This window comes from Astatotilapia calliptera, chromosome 18 (genome assembly GCF_900246225.1).
Source record: "Astatotilapia calliptera chromosome 18, fAstCal1.2, whole genome shotgun sequence".
NCBI lineage: Eukaryota > Metazoa > Chordata > Actinopteri > Cichliformes > Cichlidae > Astatotilapia > Astatotilapia calliptera.
The window spans coordinates 20,302,147-20,322,697 of record NC_039319.1 but is presented as its reverse complement, the minus strand read 5'-3'; the positions used below and the strand labels follow the sequence as shown (position 1 = coordinate 20,322,697).

The 20,551-nt window shown below is 40.9% G+C and overlaps 1 protein-coding gene across 3 annotated transcripts in view; it reads right to left on the bottom strand.

Moving 5' to 3' along the window:
- Window positions 1-20,551, bottom strand: part of kcnab1b (potassium voltage-gated channel subfamily A regulatory beta subunit 1b) — a 45,041-nt gene that overhangs the window by 2,604 nt on the left and 21,886 nt on the right. For all 3 annotated transcript variants that reach the window (XM_026149089.1, XM_026149090.1, XM_026149091.1), the window contains 9 exons: window positions 16,395-16,432; window positions 15,436-15,515; window positions 14,924-14,968; window positions 12,723-12,767; window positions 10,646-10,689; window positions 7,033-7,119; window positions 1,955-2,040; window positions 404-524; window positions 231-325 (listed from right to left, as the gene is read on the bottom strand). In XM_026149089.1, the coding sequence (XP_026004874.1) occupies window positions 231-325; window positions 404-524; window positions 1,955-2,040; window positions 7,033-7,119; window positions 10,646-10,689; window positions 12,723-12,767; window positions 14,924-14,968; window positions 15,436-15,515; window positions 16,395-16,432 (641 nt within the window). The remainder of the gene's footprint in view (window positions 1-230; window positions 326-403; window positions 525-1,954; window positions 2,041-7,032; window positions 7,120-10,645; window positions 10,690-12,722; window positions 12,768-14,923; window positions 14,969-15,435; window positions 15,516-16,394; window positions 16,433-20,551) is intronic.

Here is a 20,551-nt window from a genome sequence, read left to right as displayed (position 1 = left end):
TCTCAGAGTAATTGAGAATCTTGGGCTCATTTCATCTTTAATTCTCCCATCTGTGAGAATTCTGGCTGTTATTTAGTTTTGATAAGCTAAACATGGCCTGTCTCAAATACACTGTCTCACTGTGAAATGGAAATGATCATATCTACTTTTAGTTTGTTTAGTTTGAACTGACATTGTCCCCAATATCAGTTCAAATATGTAGCACCACAGAGGTCAAATTTAACCTGTACCTTCATCGAGGCCCTGGAGGATTCTGGGATACCATTCTCGTACTTTCCTGTGATGATCCCGCAGGCCAAAGGTGACCAAGAGACCACACCCACACCTGCAAGATCACAGTCACAATTAAGCAACAAGCAAATTAGGCAAATTTGATATTCAGAAAAATTTCCTTAAGACCTACCTATCTTATGGTAGAGCTCTGGAAGATGAGTTTCCACTTTTTCCCTCTGGAAGAAATGATACTCTGCCTGTTCACACACTGGTGGGATGAGATTGAACTGCCTGGCCACAGAATACGCTTCCTAAATGTGGAGCGGACAGAATGATGAGGATGGCAGAAAGTGATAAGGTAATGTGTAAGACTGACTCTTTGTATTTAATGACTTTTATCGCTCCGCTGTTCTTTGTATAGCACAAGGAAACTGCACATCTTTCACAGCGCTGACAGCTTCAGCAACAACAACAAAATTTAGACACTTTAGTCACTGAACTCTGTTCACATTTGTTTATACAATGCAAAACATCACATGTGAGGCTGATCATCAGAGTCAGTGGTCAGTCAGTTTCAACACTATATATTTTTTCTTTTTAGCCAAGCACATCCTAACCAGGGTTACTGCAGTAAAACTAAACAAAAAGCTACAACTAAAGTGTGAAGTTAGCAGAAATAAATTATAAACGATAATAGCTGAAACAATGTTATGTACTCACAAAACTATCTAAAAGATTTTCTTTTTTTAAATATAAAGGATATTTTCATAGTTTTAGTCATTGTAAATGGTACATCTCTTTATTTAGACTTCAGCTAATTTAAAAACTACCTTCAATGAGTGATTCATTTAAATTGTAATATCTATTTTGAATGGGAAATTTTTGCCCCTGATAAAACACTCTTTACATTTTTTAATGATTAAGAAAACTGAGGTTACCACAAGATAACACTACGGATTTTTAACGCAATACAAATCAAACCACTCTGGAAATGAACTGAAACAAAACTAAACTGGACATTGAAATTGAAACAAGTAAATAAATTAATTAATGAAATCAAATTTAAATAAAAAAAATATTCTAAAATATATAAAACATAAAAGTGATGCAAGTAAAGTTTATAGAGAGCACTGCATGTCTCTGTCTGATTTTTTCATTGTATTCATGGTAAAAAATCATAACAAGGATTAAAAAGAACCTGATGTACTCTCACTGGCCAATTCATTAGATACACCTGTTTAACTCCAAATATCTGATCGGCCAAATCACATGGCAGCAATGTAATATATTAAGCATATAGATCTGTTTAGCTTACCAGCTGAAGTTCAAACTGAGCATCACAATAAAGAAGAGAGGTGATTTAACTTTCTTTGAGCATGGCATGGTGGAGTTTTTCAGAAACTTCTAATCTACTGGGATTTTTCCCACACAGCCATCTGTACGTTTTACAGAGTAGGTCAAAAAGAGAAAGCATCCAGTGAGCAGCAGATCTCTGTGTGAAAAATGCCTTATTGATGCCAGAGCTCAGAGGACTAGTCAGACTACTTCAAAGAAGTCAACAGTAACTCAAATAACCACTGGATTCCACCCATGAAGGCAGGTTTGAAGACAAAAGGGGTTTTAACCCAGCAAGGTGTAACTATCGAAGTGACCAGTGAGTGCATAACAACCTATTACGCCTATTCATTTTTAAAATAAATACTCTGTCCTGGAAAGGTAAATACCTTTTCCTGTCACTCACCATGATCTCCATGGCAGACCACCGTGATGTCCCCCAGTACATGGCCATCCCCTGGTTGATCACATGTGTCATTGCTCTGACTATCTCTGCAAACATTAAAGAGCAGATATGTGCATCATCAATAACTGAACAGTGAATGGAGTCATGCTAGAAATTTGAGAGGTTGTCTCAACAGCTTAACTTGCATTATTTTCACATTATAACATAGAAATTATATTACAGCAATACTAAATTCAGTTTTTTTCTCTCATCAGGTAATAACACAATTATGAGAAGACTTGCAGGTTCAAAGAAGATTCCAAGAGCTTTAAAACTTTGGTAAAACTGCAGGACAATGAAAAAGATAAGTGGATCCTTGAAGTGTCCAGCCTCTTCTTTTAAACCCATGTGTGAGCAGATATTGTTTGCTGGGGTCACACTACTTAATGAGGCCAAAGGCTGCAGGGTTAAAAGACTCAGCTGCCTGTGCCGTGGAGGAAACCACAGCAAAAATACTGAAGGGGCTGAAGTCAGCAGCAGCGGCCTTCAGTGGTTTGTGTATTTGTGCCTCAGGATGTGGCAGGAAAGTAGCGTTTTTTGAAAAAGTGGAAGAGTTAAATAGTTTTTAATAAAAACCCCTGCGAAGTACTTTCTCAAAGGATATCTAACGCATGAAGAGAAACAGCTATTATTCTGAATGTGTGTGCGTTAAATGCTACACGCAAACTTTCTAATTACTAAAGAAACCAAAGGCAGTGTGATCAAGTAATTCATGAGATTATTTTCAGTCTGTAAAGGAATTAATAAACCATCTGCCACCTTAGTACAATGCTGCATGCAAAATGTGAAGCAGAAAGGCTGGATATGAGGGTGAGGAGATGAGAGCGCAGAGTGTGATTAAAAAAAGAGCGATTCCTTTTCATCAGTAGTTTTCTCTCTCTAGACCGAAATGTAGCTTTGTGAGAGACAGAGAGCAAGTGTGCATGTGGGTGAAGCAGGTGGGAGGGTAGAGGAATAACAGTACATCTGCTCCAAAGGGGATGGAGGGAGGAAGGGAGGGAGGGATTTGGAGGGATGTAAAGATAGAAGGAAAAAAAAAATGCTGCGAACCATGTAGCAACCTCAGAGGCACACACAGTTAATAACAGTTTGCAAATACACGTATAATCCATCTCAATGCCGGGAGGGGAAAAAAAAAGATGACACCTTGATTCATTGAAACGTTCAAGTCTTAACATAAAGTTTCTTGCCACAAGGGCTCGATGAGTCATCAGCTCCAACAGCAGATGCCACACTGATCCTGTGCTCAGGTGAGATGTGCTGCAAACACCATTGACACCCCACTCACAAAAAAAAAAAAAAAACACACCGCAGTGTTTTCCCGGAGGGTGATGTGGGTCAAGCTGTGGGCAAAAACACGCAATGAAGAGCGCACACGTGAAAAAATGAATGTATGACATCAGTGTACAATTTAGATGCCGAGATTGCATTTGCACAAATATGCAGAAGCCAATTAGCCTAGCACGCAAAGAACAGAGGAAAAGGGATATAGAAACAGGCTCTGCGCAAAGCTAACAAAATCCAAGTAACGCATCTCAAAGCACTCTCATTAGTACAGAAACATATCAAACTTAAAAACTGCTTGGCTGCTAGCCAGAGTTAGTCAGCAACACACCCCAAGGTCTGGAACATTGGCCAGCTTCAGCCGGCAGGTATCACAGTGCAGCACAGAGGGTGTAAGAAAGCCTCCAACTCCCACTGATATCCATATTTGTCTGGGCAGGTATCTCTGAGGATGTCATTTCAGAGAGTTTCTTTATAGTGAGGCGTCTAACAGCGGGGACGTAGAATACAACTAAAAATATTGCTCATTTATGGAAATATGTCACATCACAGGAGATTGTCAGTGACAGATGAGACCCGTTCTAAGTTATACGACTGTGGAAAAAAAGCGTGGGGAAAGAAATAATAAAGATACGTTTAGCAATGCTGAGTAGGTGAGATCATTTTCCATGCTCTTCTTCTGTAATGAACAGGTGAGGAGAGAGAGGTGATGTCCTGGCACTTTGCATTGCTAGCTAAGGGGTTCATGTTCAGTGTGCTGTGGCGGTTTCATTTCATTTGCTAGAGAATAAAACTCGGCTGGAAGGACTGATATAAAATCATTTTACTGATGCCATGTCTTCTTCGCTCCTCTGTCTGTCTGCCTCTGCATTCTGTTCTTTATTCAATTGGTCTGGGGTATTTTCATATTCAGCTTATTGAATGGCTTCACTCCTCTCTCAAATCAAATGTGATTCTGAGTGACTGGGTACCAATGTTGCGGCTGGATTTGGGCGAGTTATTCTGCGAGCTACCCTTGTACCTATTCATTCAATGAATTGACTGTGGCACACACGCCCCTCCTTCGAGAACCTTCTTGTCATATTCAGCTGGAGAAAAACTCACATAGCGTCTCATCACTTTGACAGCTGCTCTAGTAAAGAGCAGTCAGAGAAAGGGGAGACAGAGTCTTCCGTGAAGGAAGAAGTTGTATATTTGCAGCACGCACTTGGTCTGTCCCTGCTGTTGGACTGGATACGAGCCAAAAAGAAAGAAAGAAAAAGACAAAAGAACAAGCAGGGAGATGACACGGGTGCAGAAAAGCATGACTCGATGGAAGAAGAAAAGCAATGATTATAACAAAGGCAGACTCTGCAGCCATGACATCACTTTTTTGGTCCCCACGGGGACGCAAGCTGTCTCACACAAAGTCGGAAGCAGTTAAAGTCACAAAAACAAATGCAAACGCAGATGGATGCAGATTCACCTGTTCAGTGGCATATTTGAAACTACAGTGCTGTTTTGCTGTTTGGTGTTTTTGCTGTTAACGCAGTTAAGGCTTTAGCAGCATGATGTTGGAGTGTCAGTCACGGGGAGATCTGCTAAACAGTCCCTTCATGCACGAGGTTCATCCTCGCTCCCTCACTCTCAAGTTTTTAAGGATGACTGATACCCTAACAATGATTTAGAAGGGTAGCCATTAGGGCTGCCACAAACGATTATTTTGATAGTCGACTAGTCACCGATTATTTTTGCGATTAGTCGACTAATCAGATCCATTGGACGTAAAACGTACAGCTTATTGCACCAGCAGCATCTGCTCTTATATAACTAGCATTAGCTTACAGCTTTAAGTGTTTAAGGTATGTGCTAACTAAAAATAAAGAAAAGATGATAGTTTATTAAATTTTAATGAAATTTGCAGATTGTTTCGGTGAAGTTTAATAAACTCCTTGCTATCTAAAATATAACAGGACACCGGAGTAAATTCTGGAGCATCTCACACTTCTGATAATCAGCTGTCTGCTTGACGTTTATTCAGCTGTGTAAAAACTATAACTTTAATCTCAGCCAAACCGATTTACTCAGGAACAAATAAAATACTAAAAAAGCCAAACAATAACATTTTTAAGTTATCTAAGTGACTCATATATCATGTTTAACCTGAGTAGCGAAAGACGGCGGTGGGTTTGAAAACGATTTGCCGGGAGTCCGGTGTTCTCACAGCTCTAGTGACCTTGCCCCCGGCTAGCTATCGAGCTAGTGGGTAACAGACGTCTCCGAAAACGTCGGGGCGCTTTTGAAAATATGCGGTGTCTTGATAAACTGAGCAGATATTTCAGGTTTCCACAGCTACATTCTCGCCTAAAAATATGTTAAACGTGTATTTTGTGACCCAGAAAGAATAATAAGAGTAACATTAAAACTAACTAGCTGCCGCCATTGTTGGAAACTGAGCAGGGCCGCGCTATGAATTCTGGGACACAGCTTCTTCTTCGGGGTTTAACGGCAGCTGGCATCCTTGTACATGCAGTGCTGCCATCTTCTGTTTCAGTCCGTTATTACACTCTTAAATCCTGCTACTCATTCCTGCGTCTTTTGGGATCTTACAAAGCTTCAAACGACGCGTCGACTATTAAATTAGTCGTCGACGATTTTGATAGTCGACGTAATCGTGACTAGTCGACTAATCGTGGCAGCCCTAGTAGCCATGCTCCTTTGTATTAAATTATGAAGCAAACAAGACCAATTTCTCACGCTGACTAATGGGCCAAATGTGCTGCAGAGGTGATAAAAGCCTGCCTGCTTTACATTTGTCAGGATATATTTTTCAGCTGACGTCTCTCTCTCTGTTCACTTCCTATCATCTTGTCAGACTCTCAATCAGATCACAGTTCTTGACATGAGCTGAAGAGACTTCATCTGCAGGGGGCAAAAGACTAAAAGGTTTGATAGAGAAGGCTGCTGGGTCTGCCTGCTAGTCACCAGCCACTGGTACCAGTGACAGCAAGGACCCTGGAACGATCGCTATGACAGACAGGCCTCCCACAGTCTGTTGGCTCCCACGGGTGGAAGCGAAGGGGGAAGGAGGAGGGGGGTAAAGAGGAAAGAATGGAAAATATTTCAGTGAGATCAGTGCGCCTCCATCCTTTCACTCAAATACTACCTGTGGTTTGAGAGTTTGTGTGGAAAGACAGAAAAGGGGCTCAAGTATCTGTGATGCCCACATGGCAAGGGAGAGATAATAGAGTAAGAAACTGGAAGTGTCTAAAAGAAATAAATGGTGGTAACATAAGGTAGATGTGTGGGAAAGGAAGCGCAAGAGCGTTAAAGAAAAATAGCACTCAGTAGGGCTTGTATCTAGTGAGACCAACCCAAAAATACACCAGCTTCCCCCATAGGGGCCGGATAATCCTGCTTCTGAAGAGCAGGGAGGGCTGGGAGCGGGTGCAGTTTGGAGACCCTGTGGAAGCTAGCGATCCCGCTGAGACAGAAGAGAAATAGAGGGAGACTGGTGGACTAAAATAGAGGGAAGAGAGACGAGGAAAGATTGTCATATTACTTGTAATATGTTCGGGGATATGTCAGAGGAAAAACACATAAACCTGACCGCAAAAACAAACCCCCCTTTTGGTCAAAGCCAAAGGCCGCCGGTCCAGTACGGGCAGCGGCTTCATCAGAATTTCTCACCCTCTCATGTTACAGAACAACATGTATTGTCGCTGGCTCAACTCCCCCCCAACAGCCCCATGAAGTCTGGGTTGGCAATCACTTACCCTCCATGGGGGTATTGGTGTCTGTCCGGTTGGCAAAGACCACATCCACATACTCGAGTTGCATCCTCTGGAGGGAGCCCTTTAAACCTAGAGTGAGAAGACATAAGCCAGGTTTAGAGAGAGAGGTTTGGGTTCTAATAAAAGAAGACAGTTAATAGGAACCATGAGTCCTGGGTGTCCTTCTTATAATGGTGAAATAAATGGGCATGTGCAAGGATACATAGAGTGTGACCTACATCTGCAGAAAAGAGAGATCATTTTTTAGTTTCACTTTTTAGCCAACACCGCGACAGCGACATGCTTAGCTGGTAGGGGTGCCAGCTTCAAAAGAACAAGGGATATTCAAATGCATTCAAAAGTCACAGTTATGTCAGGTAAAAGACAAAAACAATAATAATAAAGTGAAGTGGCTCCTGGGGGGTTTGAGCTCAACATGTTCGTAAACATGACAAAGTGACAGTTGGCCACATGTGACTCAGAGCCTTCCAGCTGCATCTGGCCTGCTGCAGCTTTGATCCAGCTCGAGGAGGCTTTGTGGCCATTTAAAGACAAAGGACACGGCTCAGTTTTCGTTTTTAGTTTTGTTAATTTGCTTTCGTCATGGCCGTCATCCTGACTTGCTGCAGCAGAAGTCAGCTCCAGTTGCAGTAATATAATAATTAGCTATGGTAGTACTCTGTATGTTCCAGTAAATATTGACAGTGTGAGCATGAGTGCTAAACAGATGATTGGAATAAGCCATAATTTATATCAATAATCTTAGTGGCACATTGTAGTGTCAAGATTCACATAGTTAAACCTTTGGATGTTTTTGTTGCCCTTTTGTTTTAATAAAATAAGAAAAGATGATGTTTGAAAGAAAATTTTTATAAATGAAAATGCTGATTCGTTATACTTCAGGGCTTAACAGGCTGGTAATTAAGAGATGTGGGTCCAAATGCAGGACACAGGTAGTCAGAAATAAGTCTAAGCAGAATCCAGAACCCAAAGAATGACAAAGTCCAACCAGAACCCAAAACAAGAAAAGATTAAAGATCCAAACAAAAGACATGAACACACAAACATGGAACTAACGCAGACTAGCTGACAGGCATTAAAAGGGGGACCTAACTCAAAAGATGAATTAGTATGGTGTCTACATGTAACACATGAATTATTTTAAACTATATCTTCTGGCACTTTGGTTCTAGCAGCCTACTGCAAAAATACATATTATGAATACACATTCCAATTCCTTTAGTTTAATCTAGAAAAAAATGCCAAAGATAACAGTTTCACAGACATAAAACTGTATTATGTATTAAACTGTACAGCAGATGAACAGTATCTGAAAGTCATGTCCGGTCAGAAATAGACTCAGTGGAAGAGTGGCTGCCAAGATGGGAAATGGGGAGAAAAGGCTATGATATATCTGAAAATCAGTAGCAACAGGTCTTATGGAGTAAATCCAGAGTGTATCCAAACTTTCTGTTCAAACCATCATCACTTTGTATGGAGGACATCAGGATAGAGGTGTAACAGTGAGTGTTTACAGGCATCTGTAAAACACGCTAGAAGCTCAGTCATGGTTTGGGAATTCATTTCACTTCATTTTGTAAAACTTACCAAAACTGACAGCACTGTGATTTTTATCCACAGTGCAATATCATCTGGCATCTGATTGGCAGTGGCTATATTTTCAGCGTGACAGTGAATGAAGATGCCAATGCTGTTCACTCACAAAGTTTGATAGCTTTACTTAGCACTTTACTCTGATTTCTAAAAATCAAACATGCATATAAAAGATGTATAGAACACATTGCTCACTTCACAGGAATAGCTGTAATCAATACATATTTTCTAATTTAATTACTGTCACAACTACTCAGCTGTAAGTTTTATGCACCTGCCACCATTTCCACTGCACAAACAGGAATCAGTTTTGATTCAAAATTGTAATTTATAAGGTTCAGAACTATTTTCAGAGTTAATCACTGTCAAACCAAGCTCGCAGGCACCTTCTCTTAGATAAAAAAAAAAAACACCTGTGCAATCCTTTCTTATTGTTACATAAATAAATGCTGCTGGCAGCTGGTGGAGGAACCAAACAATTCAAAGCCTAGAGCCTGATCAGAAAGACGAGGGATCAGAGGAAAGGTCGCACTCAGTATTTGTTAGAGGAGTAACACTGTATGCTGAGGAGAGGATAAGTGACGGCAACAAAGTATTGCGAGCAGATCGGCCTCCACTCACGCACACACACAGAAGACCAGATGAAAGAAGAAAAGCGCACACAAGAGACTGTCGCACAAGACGACAGGAGAGTAACAGGGAGTCGAGGCAAAAGACACTCTCGCGCTTTTGAGTAAGCGCGTGTGTGCGTGGCAGATTAGTACCACAGGCTTCATCATCACCCACTAATCCCAGCTGAGAGTTATACTCTCCCTCCTACCATCACAGTCACTTATTCCTTCTTCTGTCGTTTGCACTCCCACAATCCCAGAAACACCCATTACACGGATCCTAATCTGAGCCTGCACCGTCATCACGAGAGGTTTCTGCTGTCTCGTGGATTAGCAGGAGTTCACTGGCTGTGAAAGGAGTCTATTTTTGGATCGGGAAAAAAGATGTGGAACAACAAAGCTACTGTATTGGCATCTGGGATAGAAGAATGCCTTCAATTGTGTTTTCTGTGAAAGAGCCTTATAAAATGCTGAAGCTGTCTTTTTCCTGTGAGGATGACTCTAAAGAGACCTTGATTTTTCTTGCATCGTCACATTGATGCAAGAAAATGTTCTGCGGCTCTCTCTTTCGCTGATCATTAGGTTTTTACACCCTATCATATACACCCCTGAACATCACTTCAGTCCAGTCAAATGGCAGGCCTGCTGTGGCAGCCTGTAGTGAGGAAGATGATGGCAGCAGATGTTTCGCTCAGTCAGTTTATTAGACTTTGATGAAATGTTCCTCTCCACTTATGGCAGGGATGCTGCACCTTTCTCTTACAATTACATGGACAGCCAAATGGATTCATCTTTGCTAATACCGCTTATGCTTCCCCTCTCTGATGTTGGCTTTCACCCCATTTTCTCTTTTGTACTCTCTGTCCTTCTCTTCCAACCCTTTCTTAGCGCATTCCCCGTTTCTCGTTTGGGGGAGAGTTTCTGCAGCTGCAGTGAATGTTAATAATGTGGCAGAGAGCTGAGTCACTGCAGGAGGTGCATTGCGCTGTGAATCGGATGGCAAATTGTTTGGGAAGCGGGGTGGATCGAGCCAAGAGTATGAGAGCTAAAGTTTATTGTTATGAGTCTCATCAAGGCCCTAGCTCTTTTTAAAGGGGCTGACAGGGGAGACAGTCTGGACAGCACTATTAAATGATGCAACAGTTTCCTAGACAGACACCTGTGGAGGTATTACAAGAAGACGATACATCTGCGAGTGCCTAATGCACCACTGGTTAGTACGGCTTTCAAATTCAGCTGTGTTCATATCAAAAAGGCGAGAAGCGACGGAGGCTGGAACAAAGAGGGATGAAGAAAAGAGATAAAAGAGGGAGATTAGAGGAGTGCAGCGGGGCTCCGACTGGTGGGGTGATGTGAAGGACAAAGCAGAGGGAAGGAAATTGACTTGTTACCTTCAATGATGTGTTTTCTGTTGAGGCCTCTCTCTGTCTCCGCTCTGCAACAGGAGGGAAAGAAGTACATGTCAGGGGTGTCAGCGCATACTCTTCATTACTTCACAGCTCTCGCGAATTGAAGCAGCTCCAGAACAAACTTTGCAGTTTGTTTGCAGTGTCTGCCCTGATCACCTCTGATTTTTCTCATGGCTTCTCACTGAGCACAGAAGCAAATGCCTGATTTTTCTGTGCCTATTTAGGACTTGTTTAGACCAATAAGGCCAGCAGGTAAATTGCAATCAGCGCACAAAGTAATTTAGAGATAGCATGCAGAGTTTTTCCCTCGTTTGTCTGATTTCAGTCTATGATTTTCTTTGACTGCAGCACTACTCAGTATTATATTTATATAGCAGTACTTGTAGTTTATGCAACACTTATTCCATTTTCAACTTTAGACTGCATCATAACACTGTGTGATACAGTGTTATGACACTGCAGCCACCTATTGCTCTGCAAGTTTTGCAGTGAGTCGGGATAACATAAAGCTCCTTTCACGTGGATGTATCAGTATTTTAGAATTAGTACAATTCTGAAAGGAGACAATCTGCACTTTTGATGCATATGTACATGTTCCCTTAAGACAACTGTAGCATTTTTACATTTGCTTAAACTCAACTTTATATTCTTACTGTGTATTTTTACTTATTGTTTGGAATTTTTAAGGATCCATCCATCTTCCTCCACATATCTTATTCAGAGTAGCCGTTGGGCTTTTGCCTATCCCAGCTGTCATAGTTTGGTTGGCGAATTACTCCTTGGACAGGTTGCTAAGCTATTGCAGGGCTAACCCATAGAGACTGCCAGTTTAGAGTCACCAATGAAGCTAACATGCTTGTCTTTGGACTGTGAGAGGAAGCCAGAGTGCCTGGAGAGATCCCACGCACACATGGAGAGAAGATGCACACACTATACACAGAAGACCGTCTTGCTGTGAGTGCAGTGGCACTAACTACCACACCACCGTGCTGCCCCAGTTTAGGAATATAGATATTAAATGGGTCACTATGTTCAGCTGGTTGATAAATTGTCAGACATGCATTGCTAAGTGTGTAGTGTAGCCCACACATCATTTCTGGGAGTTGTTTTGCTAAAAACAGCTGCTGGTTCATTTGGAAATGACACTGGTAACAGTGGCGCTAACTGCTTTCCAATGACTTGTCTGTAGGCTCACTTGTGTTTACTCAGGCACTTAAAGATTTTCCCCACCCCTGCATTTTCCTTTTCCACTTTGTTCCTCTCGTCTGTTTCTGCTCCAGCGTGTTTGTTTTTGTTCAGATGCCCGCGACTTGCCTTACTTCTCGCCTTGCTTCATTTCACACTTTCGTTTTCTTCCTCCCTGTTTCCTATGGTTTTTCCAGAGTGCTTATGGGATATAAACGCACTTCAAACACAATGCATGCCATCCTTCCTCCATGTTATTGTTACTTTTTGTGCAAAAGACTGAAGAAACGCCATAGAGAGGAAATATGAATCTTGCAAATATCCAGGCATCCTGGGGTGAACTGATGTTTGACAAGCGAGCTGTGAGACAGTCTCGTAGCTCACTCAGCTGGGGGTTAAGCAGTTGTTCTTTAAATCCATCTGTGTTGGAGAGATTTGAAATACCTTGACAGAATTCAGAGAGGATGAGTTTTAATTAAATTTACACAATTGAGGCTTGGCTCTAGTGTTCTTAGCCGTGTAAGAATAGTCAAACAGTACGTGGATGTACCCATGGCCAGAAGACTTTTAGATACAGATGGCTACTAATGCAGACTGAGAATATTTTAGCGTGACAGCAGAAGCAGCTATGACTTTGGGCAGTTTGGCAAGAAAGCTGAGGGTGGCTAGAAGAGTAAGGAAAAGGGGTTGAGACATGCTGTCATTTTGTCCTCCACATCTGTGTCCTTGCGCTCTGTGTCATCTGTGTCACGCTCGCTGCAGCTGGAGGCAACGTTTTAAAGAATAGGCTCGTGTATGTGAGATGGCCTGACTGTCTGAGAAAGAAAACCCACCTGCTGGACACATGGATAAATATGTATGAACACATACTTACTTTCCTCCCCAGTACAGCTTTGTGGTGATCACCAGACTGGATCTCCTGCAGGAAGACCGTCAGACGCATCAAAAGACCATTAAAAAAAGGTGTTCTCAAAAAGATGATATGTATATGACCATACCTGCATGTGAGCATGATGAAATCTGCCTATGTGTACAAATCAGTGCAATCAACTATATTTATGTCAGCTGCCTTCCATCCTACACTGCACTTCAAACATCGAGTAAGTCATAGAGTATAATGACCACAGGGTGACTCTTTTTTTCTTTGAATTCTAGCAAGACAGCTCCCTCACTATAACCCACCCGCCATGCTTGAATGATCAATAATTTAAACAGGTCCACAGCTGAGGTGAGGTCGGGCAGAGAGCTGGCGTGAGCAGTTAAAAGGGGTGACGCGCATAACTGGGTTTTCTCTCGGCAGTGCATGCAGCAGAGCGGAATATATGTTTTCTGTGGTGGACCTACAGTTCACGCTCACCAGCATCTGTTTTGATTTGACATGAGCAAATTTGTCAAGTTTACACTTTCATTTAATGAATTGATTTATATAATATATCAAGTGAATTAATGTTGCTTGAAAATTTTCCACTTAACGTGGGAGGCATGGATGCATGTTCTCAACATTGAACTAACTAATGTCACCAATACACAAAGCTTGAAAACAGATAAACACAAACATTTTGTGCATTTTGTACACCAGAATTATTAGGCTGCTTCATGTGGTTCGCTAACCATGCCTACCTCCACTAAAAGCATGTTTGAAATCATTTACAACAAGGGTCCCAGGATAGAACTGAGGGGCTGCAATTCAACTGAAGGAATAAGGAAGAAAATAATAACAATTACTTTCTACCTAATCTTTTTGCACTATTTTGGTTTGCAACTATAGGTTCCTACAAAGTTAACAACACTTGCTCATCGGTATATTTTAGCAGATTTAGGTATTAAATGCTAAACCTCAAAACATGCTTATACTGGGATAATATCAGGACATTTACAGTAGCAGTAAGGATGCTTATGTTTTCATGTTTATCTATGAAAACATCTCGCTAATTACTAGCCAAGTGGTAGAACAAATCCTCCAGAAATGGAGAAGGTTTGCCTTCTTAGTAAAAATTGTTGCCCAGAGCTGCAGCCAACATGTGTCAAAAAATGAAACTTTTCCTGTTTGTGTCACTCTTTTATGCTGAGAGACTAGCTAGACAGTATTTGGCCGTCACTTCCATCCAAACTGTAGATGACTGCAGCTGTTAGTGACCAAGGCAATTACAGGGAGGTGGGACACAAGGGAAAAATTGGGGCCATTGACTGGTCCCTAGACCTGTGTGACTGGGGCTTTAGCAGTCATTTTCCCACCAGCTGCCATCAGCTTCCTTTTGCAACCAATTGGGGAATTCAAATTTTTCCCACATGACAGGTGGTTGCCAGATGGTTACTCACCAGTCTCAAGGCTTCTAGGCCTATGTGACTGGGGCCTTAGTCATTTAATCCTGCACTCTCAGCATAAAAGTCCAAAATGGCCAACAAGCTGTGTCTGCAAAACCTCAGTAGAAAGTCTACGGGAAAACGGAGCTCTGCCAGGACCTCTGTAACGCTGCCGCTGACTTTATGGTCTCGGTTGCATCAAGTTTATTCTCTAAATTTTGGCACTCATTAGCTACCAGCTTGTGACTGACAAATCGGTAGCCGATGAGCGTGGAATTTCGCAGTAAAATCTGGATTCAAAATGACAAGTGATGGTGAAATGACTCATCTTGAAGCTATAGTCCATGAGGATGCATGGGGACTGCTTTAGGTGCCAACAGTTTTGTTTAATTCTTTTATATTTCAAAAAGTAAGTGCTCCATATGCAAGGACAGTTTCCCACGTGGAGGGACCTTTGTGATAAACTGAAGTGCCAGCTGTGAATCAGGTGTTATCACCCATGTCAGTGCCTGTTAACTCTGATGCTCTTGAATGGTTGAAAATCCCTGGAACGAAGCTCCGAAATCTTGTGGAAAACCCTTTCACAAGAGCGAATGCTCATATAGCAGCAATTTAAAGCCTGTGAATTTTAAATGGCATGTGCTTAATATACACACACCTGTTTGTGAGATGTTTGCGTTTTGGCATGCTGTATGTTCAGCGATACAGTGCATATGCAATCAAAAACACATTCTTGGATTCTTTTCGCTTTGTTGAGACACAACACTTTACCTCCAGCACTTTTTCTTGATGATGTTTCCCAGGATTATCTCTGCTCTGTAAAGAAAAACACAAGAGATAATATGATTAGATCCCAGACTTCCAGTTCTCTTGCAGCATTGTAAGTGTGTTATCTGCCACAAATCTGCACCATGAATGCCTGATTAAAAATCAGAAGGAGCCCAAGATAATGGGTAAATGCCTCCTGTACTGTGCGCCTGAATTTCACCAGCGACCTTTAAAATGAATATTCATCCCCGTAAAACTCCACTGTGCTCCGCATTATTCACACAGACGATGCCCAGGCGAGGTAAATTGAGCTGTGAACATAATGCGGAGCCTCCAGTGTTGAATAAGATTATGTAAATCACTTTAGAGTCACAGCTACCTTTCATTTTTGGCTTCCTCAGGTGCATTATTCCTGGTCAGGGCCTAAACCTTGTTAACATCTTTTGTCCTGTGGAAGAAAAAAGCTAACAGGACCAAAAGTAGTAGTGTGATTACAAATGGGAGACATCACTCACTTCCCCCCAGAGTAGACCTCGGCTGTGTCGAAGAGGTTGACCCCGCTCTCGTAGGCGATAGTCATCAGCTGCTCTGCCACCTGACACAGGCAAGAAAAGTTTCCTCATGAAGCTCAGTGTGGCATAAGGCACTTCTATAAATAATAACCAAATTACACTTTAAAAAGGCGGGAAATTCCCTGAAGAAAGGAGTGTACGTCTGTTTACTGTTGAAATGCACATCCTCCAGGAAACTGTACAGTCTGCTTGTTGATTAAAGCTGTTTACTGCGCAGTGTATTTCCCACACTTTTTGACCTACTTCTTGCTCTTTATTCAGAGGATGATGTTTGAAAGGCCAGTTTAGTCGTGAGGACCTCCTCTGCCTGTACCAAGCTCTTATTTTGTTTTGTTTGTGCCTCTCTTAGCCCTTGTGTTTTATAAGCAATGATAAGATGTCCCCACTTCAGTATTTTCTCCCATCTAAGGCCAGAGCAGGACACTGGGAGAGGTCTTTTGCTTATCCTGTGAGAGAAATAGGATCTGATTACTTGGCTTTGGTAGAGCCACGAGGGACTTACTGTAGCAGCTTGCCGTGATATTGGGAAATTGATACCAGAATGATAACTGTGGTCTCACACCCACACCATTTTATATCCAGTTACACTAAATTACTCCCATTGGGGCCACAAATTGTTTTTTGGTCTTACTTGTTGTATTTGGGTCTAGCTGAGTCTAAAATAGAGCATGAATAATACTGCATATTTAAGGAGTAAATAAACAATGTAGCCGAAGCTACTCTGATGCTACTGATTTAACTACTCTAAATACCCCAAATATCTTTTTCTGTATTCTTTAAAAAGGAAAATGCTGCAGATTGGGAACGGATATAATGTTTAATAGAAAAATGATCAAGTTATATGTCTAATCTGAGAAAAGGAAGTGTGTCAGCTGATTGATGGATCTGACATGAAGTCTTACCTCGTCAGAGATCTGACCTCCAAATGTTACCCATGTTCCTGTGGGGGGAAAGTCATCGTAAAATATTTGTAACAAACAACAACATAGACGACCTTTTGCATGTAAAAGTCACTCATAGTGTCTTCTAATTAATAATTTGACATTTTTGGCATGGAGACATGACAAAATGCTTTCTGCCCTAAGGCCGTCACAGACAAATGTCACTACAGATTAAAAGAGAAATGACTCCATTATGCCATGTGTACAGATTTGCAGTTTAAAAACAGTTTAAAGGAGAGCGACAAGCATTGTCGTGTAATGCACTGTGTTTTTAGGTGGGATCCTTGAGGTGTTGTAGGGTTTGGGGGGAGTTCCTGTGTGTGTTTGCATTAAACGGCAGACCTATCTATCCATCCATCCACTGCAAACCTGCATATCTCCTGAAGCATAGAGTAAAAACTTTCACAGGAAAAGTCAACTTGGACTCATGTGTGATTATTTGTCTGGATATTTCTTTTTCTGATTAGTTTCTGCAAAAGGTTGGTGCACACAGGGCATGTTAAAAGCACACCACGCAAGCACACAAAAACACGCACACTTTAATAGATGATTTACACTGTAAAAAAACAAAAGTATTTTGTACTGAACTACCTGTGTGCTCATTATGATATTGCGCGCACATAGTTGCTTTCAAACTTGTAAATGAAATGAGTCATACCACAGCCTGATCTAAGCATGATTTTTTCCACTTAACATAAGCAAGGTAACCGATGTAATGCAACAAGTTAATAAGTAGAAGCCACGTATTCAAGTATTTGTATCTTTAGATTGACCAAAGCCTGCCCTTTCTGTCTTACAGTGCCATGAAAAAGTATTTGCACGTTTCTTGTTTTCACACTGTAATTTTCACACTGAAATGTTTCAGATCATTAAACAAATATAATGATAAATACAAAATGCAATTAATGTAATGTAATGTGTATGTGTTAGTCCCCATAGGGAAATAGTTCCTCTGCATTTAACCCATTCACCCAGTGAAGCAGTGGGCAGCCACCAATGCAACGCCCGGGGAGCAGTGTGTAGGGACGGTACCTTGCTCAGGGGTACCTCAGGGTAGCCGTTCAGTGGAGTTGAACCCCCGACCTTCCGATCATGGGGCCACCACTCTACCTACTGAGCTATTAAGTTATGATTTCATTTATTTAAGGGCAAAGTGTAAAAAATAAATGTCCCCACCTTTGTTAAAGCATGAAATAACTTTGATTAACCACATGTTTTTCAAAAGCTGAGTTCATTTTCACTTGCCGTATCACAGAGCTGATTACTGTGGCACCTGTTGGATCAAGAAATCACTTAAATAGAACCTGACTGACAAAGTGAAGTCAGCAAAAAGTCTCAAAAAACAACACGTCAAAAAACAGTCGATAAACACTTCACTGACATCTATTGGTCTGGAAAGGGTTACTATGACATTTCCAAGGCTTTGGGACTCAGTGAACCACAGCGAGAGCCATTATCCTCAAATGTAGAAAATCTGGAACAGTGGTGAACCTTCCCAGCAGAGGCCAGACCGACTCATCCAGGAGGTCAAAAAGGAACAAAAAGAACTGCAGGCCTCACTTGTCTCAAACAAGAGAGGGACTGTGCAGAAATGTCCTCCTTTTTTGATCAGCAGTAAGAGAAAACTGCTGCTAATCAAAAAAGACACAAAGGCTCATCTCACATTTGTGAAAACAACTTGATGACACCTAAGACTTTTAGGAAAATAATCTGTGGACTGATGAGATAAAAACTGAACATTTTTGAAAGGTTAAATCCCCATTACATATGCATAAAATTTATACATCATTTCATACAAAACAAATCCTGCCAACAGTCAAATATGTTGGTCATAGTTTGACAGTCTGGGGCTTCTTTGCTTCTTCAGGAGCTGGACAACTTGCATTAAATGATGGAAACAGAAACAGAATAAATTCTGTCCTCCTCTACCAGAAAATCCTGAAGGAGAATGTCCGGCCATCACTTTGTGTCTGGAAGCTCAAGCTTGCTTGGGTTGAGCAGTAATCACACACGCAAGTCCACCTCTGAATGTCTAAGAAATAAGATTATGAAGGTTTTGAAGTGTCCCATTTCCAGACAGAGGACGTCAGAGGACGGAGTGAGATGCTTTGGCATGACCTTGAACAATCTGTTCATGCTTGAAAACCCTCCAGTGAGGCTGAATTAAAACAATTCTGCTCCACAGTCTTTCACAGTTCCTCCACAGAAATGAGAAAGACTCATTGTCAGTAATCACAAATGCTTGACTGCAGTTCTTGCTGCCAAGAGTGACACAACCAGTTATTAGGTTTGGGTGGTAATCAGTTTTTCCCACTGGGCCAGGTGGATTTGGATAGCTATTTTCCCCTTAATAAATGAAACCATCAATCTTTGGAATAAATGATGATTTTGATTATCTGAAACATTTAAGTGTGACAAATCAAAATGGGGGCAAATACTTTTTTTTTACAGCATTTAACATAAACATTTATTAATATATAGCAGATGTTGTATTAAGGCTGATGAACTGAGAACAATTCCCCAAACTTTATTTAAGCATAAAATTCTTGGTTTTGCTGACCTGAAGCAGATTCCTGAAGTGGGAACAAAGGCTTCTTTTATACCAATGAAAACTGAATAATCCACACCCTGCTTGTGAAATCTAGTATGCAATCTATTAAACATCTGTGGACTGCACTGATGTGCAGTAGTCTTGTCTATACTGTAGACAGACACCCTTAGAGTCTCTGTCCTTCTTTAGTATAGGATGAAGACAGCTATTGTTAGAATTTATCTGTTGTCTCAGTTTTCTCTTGCCTGCTCCTGTCACATAAAGCTTGTCACTATCGCCCACTAATAAGAAATAATTGAAAAGCTGGTGTAAAATCTGTAGCCAAATGCGTCAGAAGTATAACACCAGGCTGGTGTTGGCTCAGCCTGATTTTTTTTAAAACTGGCACGGACCAAAAAGAAGAAAAAAATCAATTAAATTGTTACGTGCAGGTTAGTTTTAAAAACACAGCTGCAAAACTAAGTTATTCAGACACTCTGTATTGAGACAAATAATAAATTACCAGTGCTCCTTTCTATAGAGGAAAGGTGATAAAATAAATGAATGTAATGTAAGAAATAATGCAGCTGAATCTGTAACCAGTGGTCTTTACTCAAGAAAGTAATGTATTACGCATGATTTGTTGTTTCTTTTTCCTTTTTTAACGCATTACATACTTAATTACTACCAGAAAAAGTAATTTATTACAGTATTTCGTACTTCATGTAGCCTTACCAGGTAACAGTGTTAACTTTGGACTAGAATCCGACAAACTTTTTTATTTTATTTATATATCTTTCTTGTAGTATTTAACACAAAATATAAAATATAAAACATAGACATAGCTTCTGGTTGAATTAAGGCCGGTTTAGAAATACCTTAAACCTGCATGCTATCTGAAGGCCACCAGATGGCAATAGATCTTGTTGCAAAATGACTTCTGGTCCTTCAGACGCTGATGCGAAACAGCTTTCTGTCTTGACCTTTGTAAACATTTTCCGTACAGTTTTTGGACTCAGCAGTGACATCACGGTAGCTACGTCTATCTTTTATACTACGCATGGTTCTTCGCTAGCTTTGCATTAGCATGCTGTCTGTGTAGATTAGCGCGTTGCTCTGTCAGCTAGCCACAGACAGGAGTGAAGTTCTAACATTGAAAGAGGTGAAGTGAAGTGATTTTTTTTTTAATCTTTAATGGTTTTTTTTTGCAGTTCTTCGATTCCTGGTGAGCTCTGCTATCATTCCCTTCCCTATTCCACCCCAGTTGTTAACCATTCATCCCTCTTTGTAGGCAAATACCTCTGCAAAAAGACACAACCGCAGTACCATTAGCATTAGCTGACTTCATTAAGCATTAGCAATAATAATGGAGTTGTTTCTATCCTGAATGCAGTTTGCATTTTAATCATCATCCTCTTGTCCTTTTCTGAAATAAAAAATAATAATGTTCATATCATCACTTCTCAGAAGTTCCCCTTTGTCCTCCTCCCTGTACACGAAAAAAGTCAGCTGATTGTAGTGCTGGAAGAAAAATTATTTTTCTTTCTATTCACCATTTGTGCAGATAATTGAAGAGCCATTGTAAACT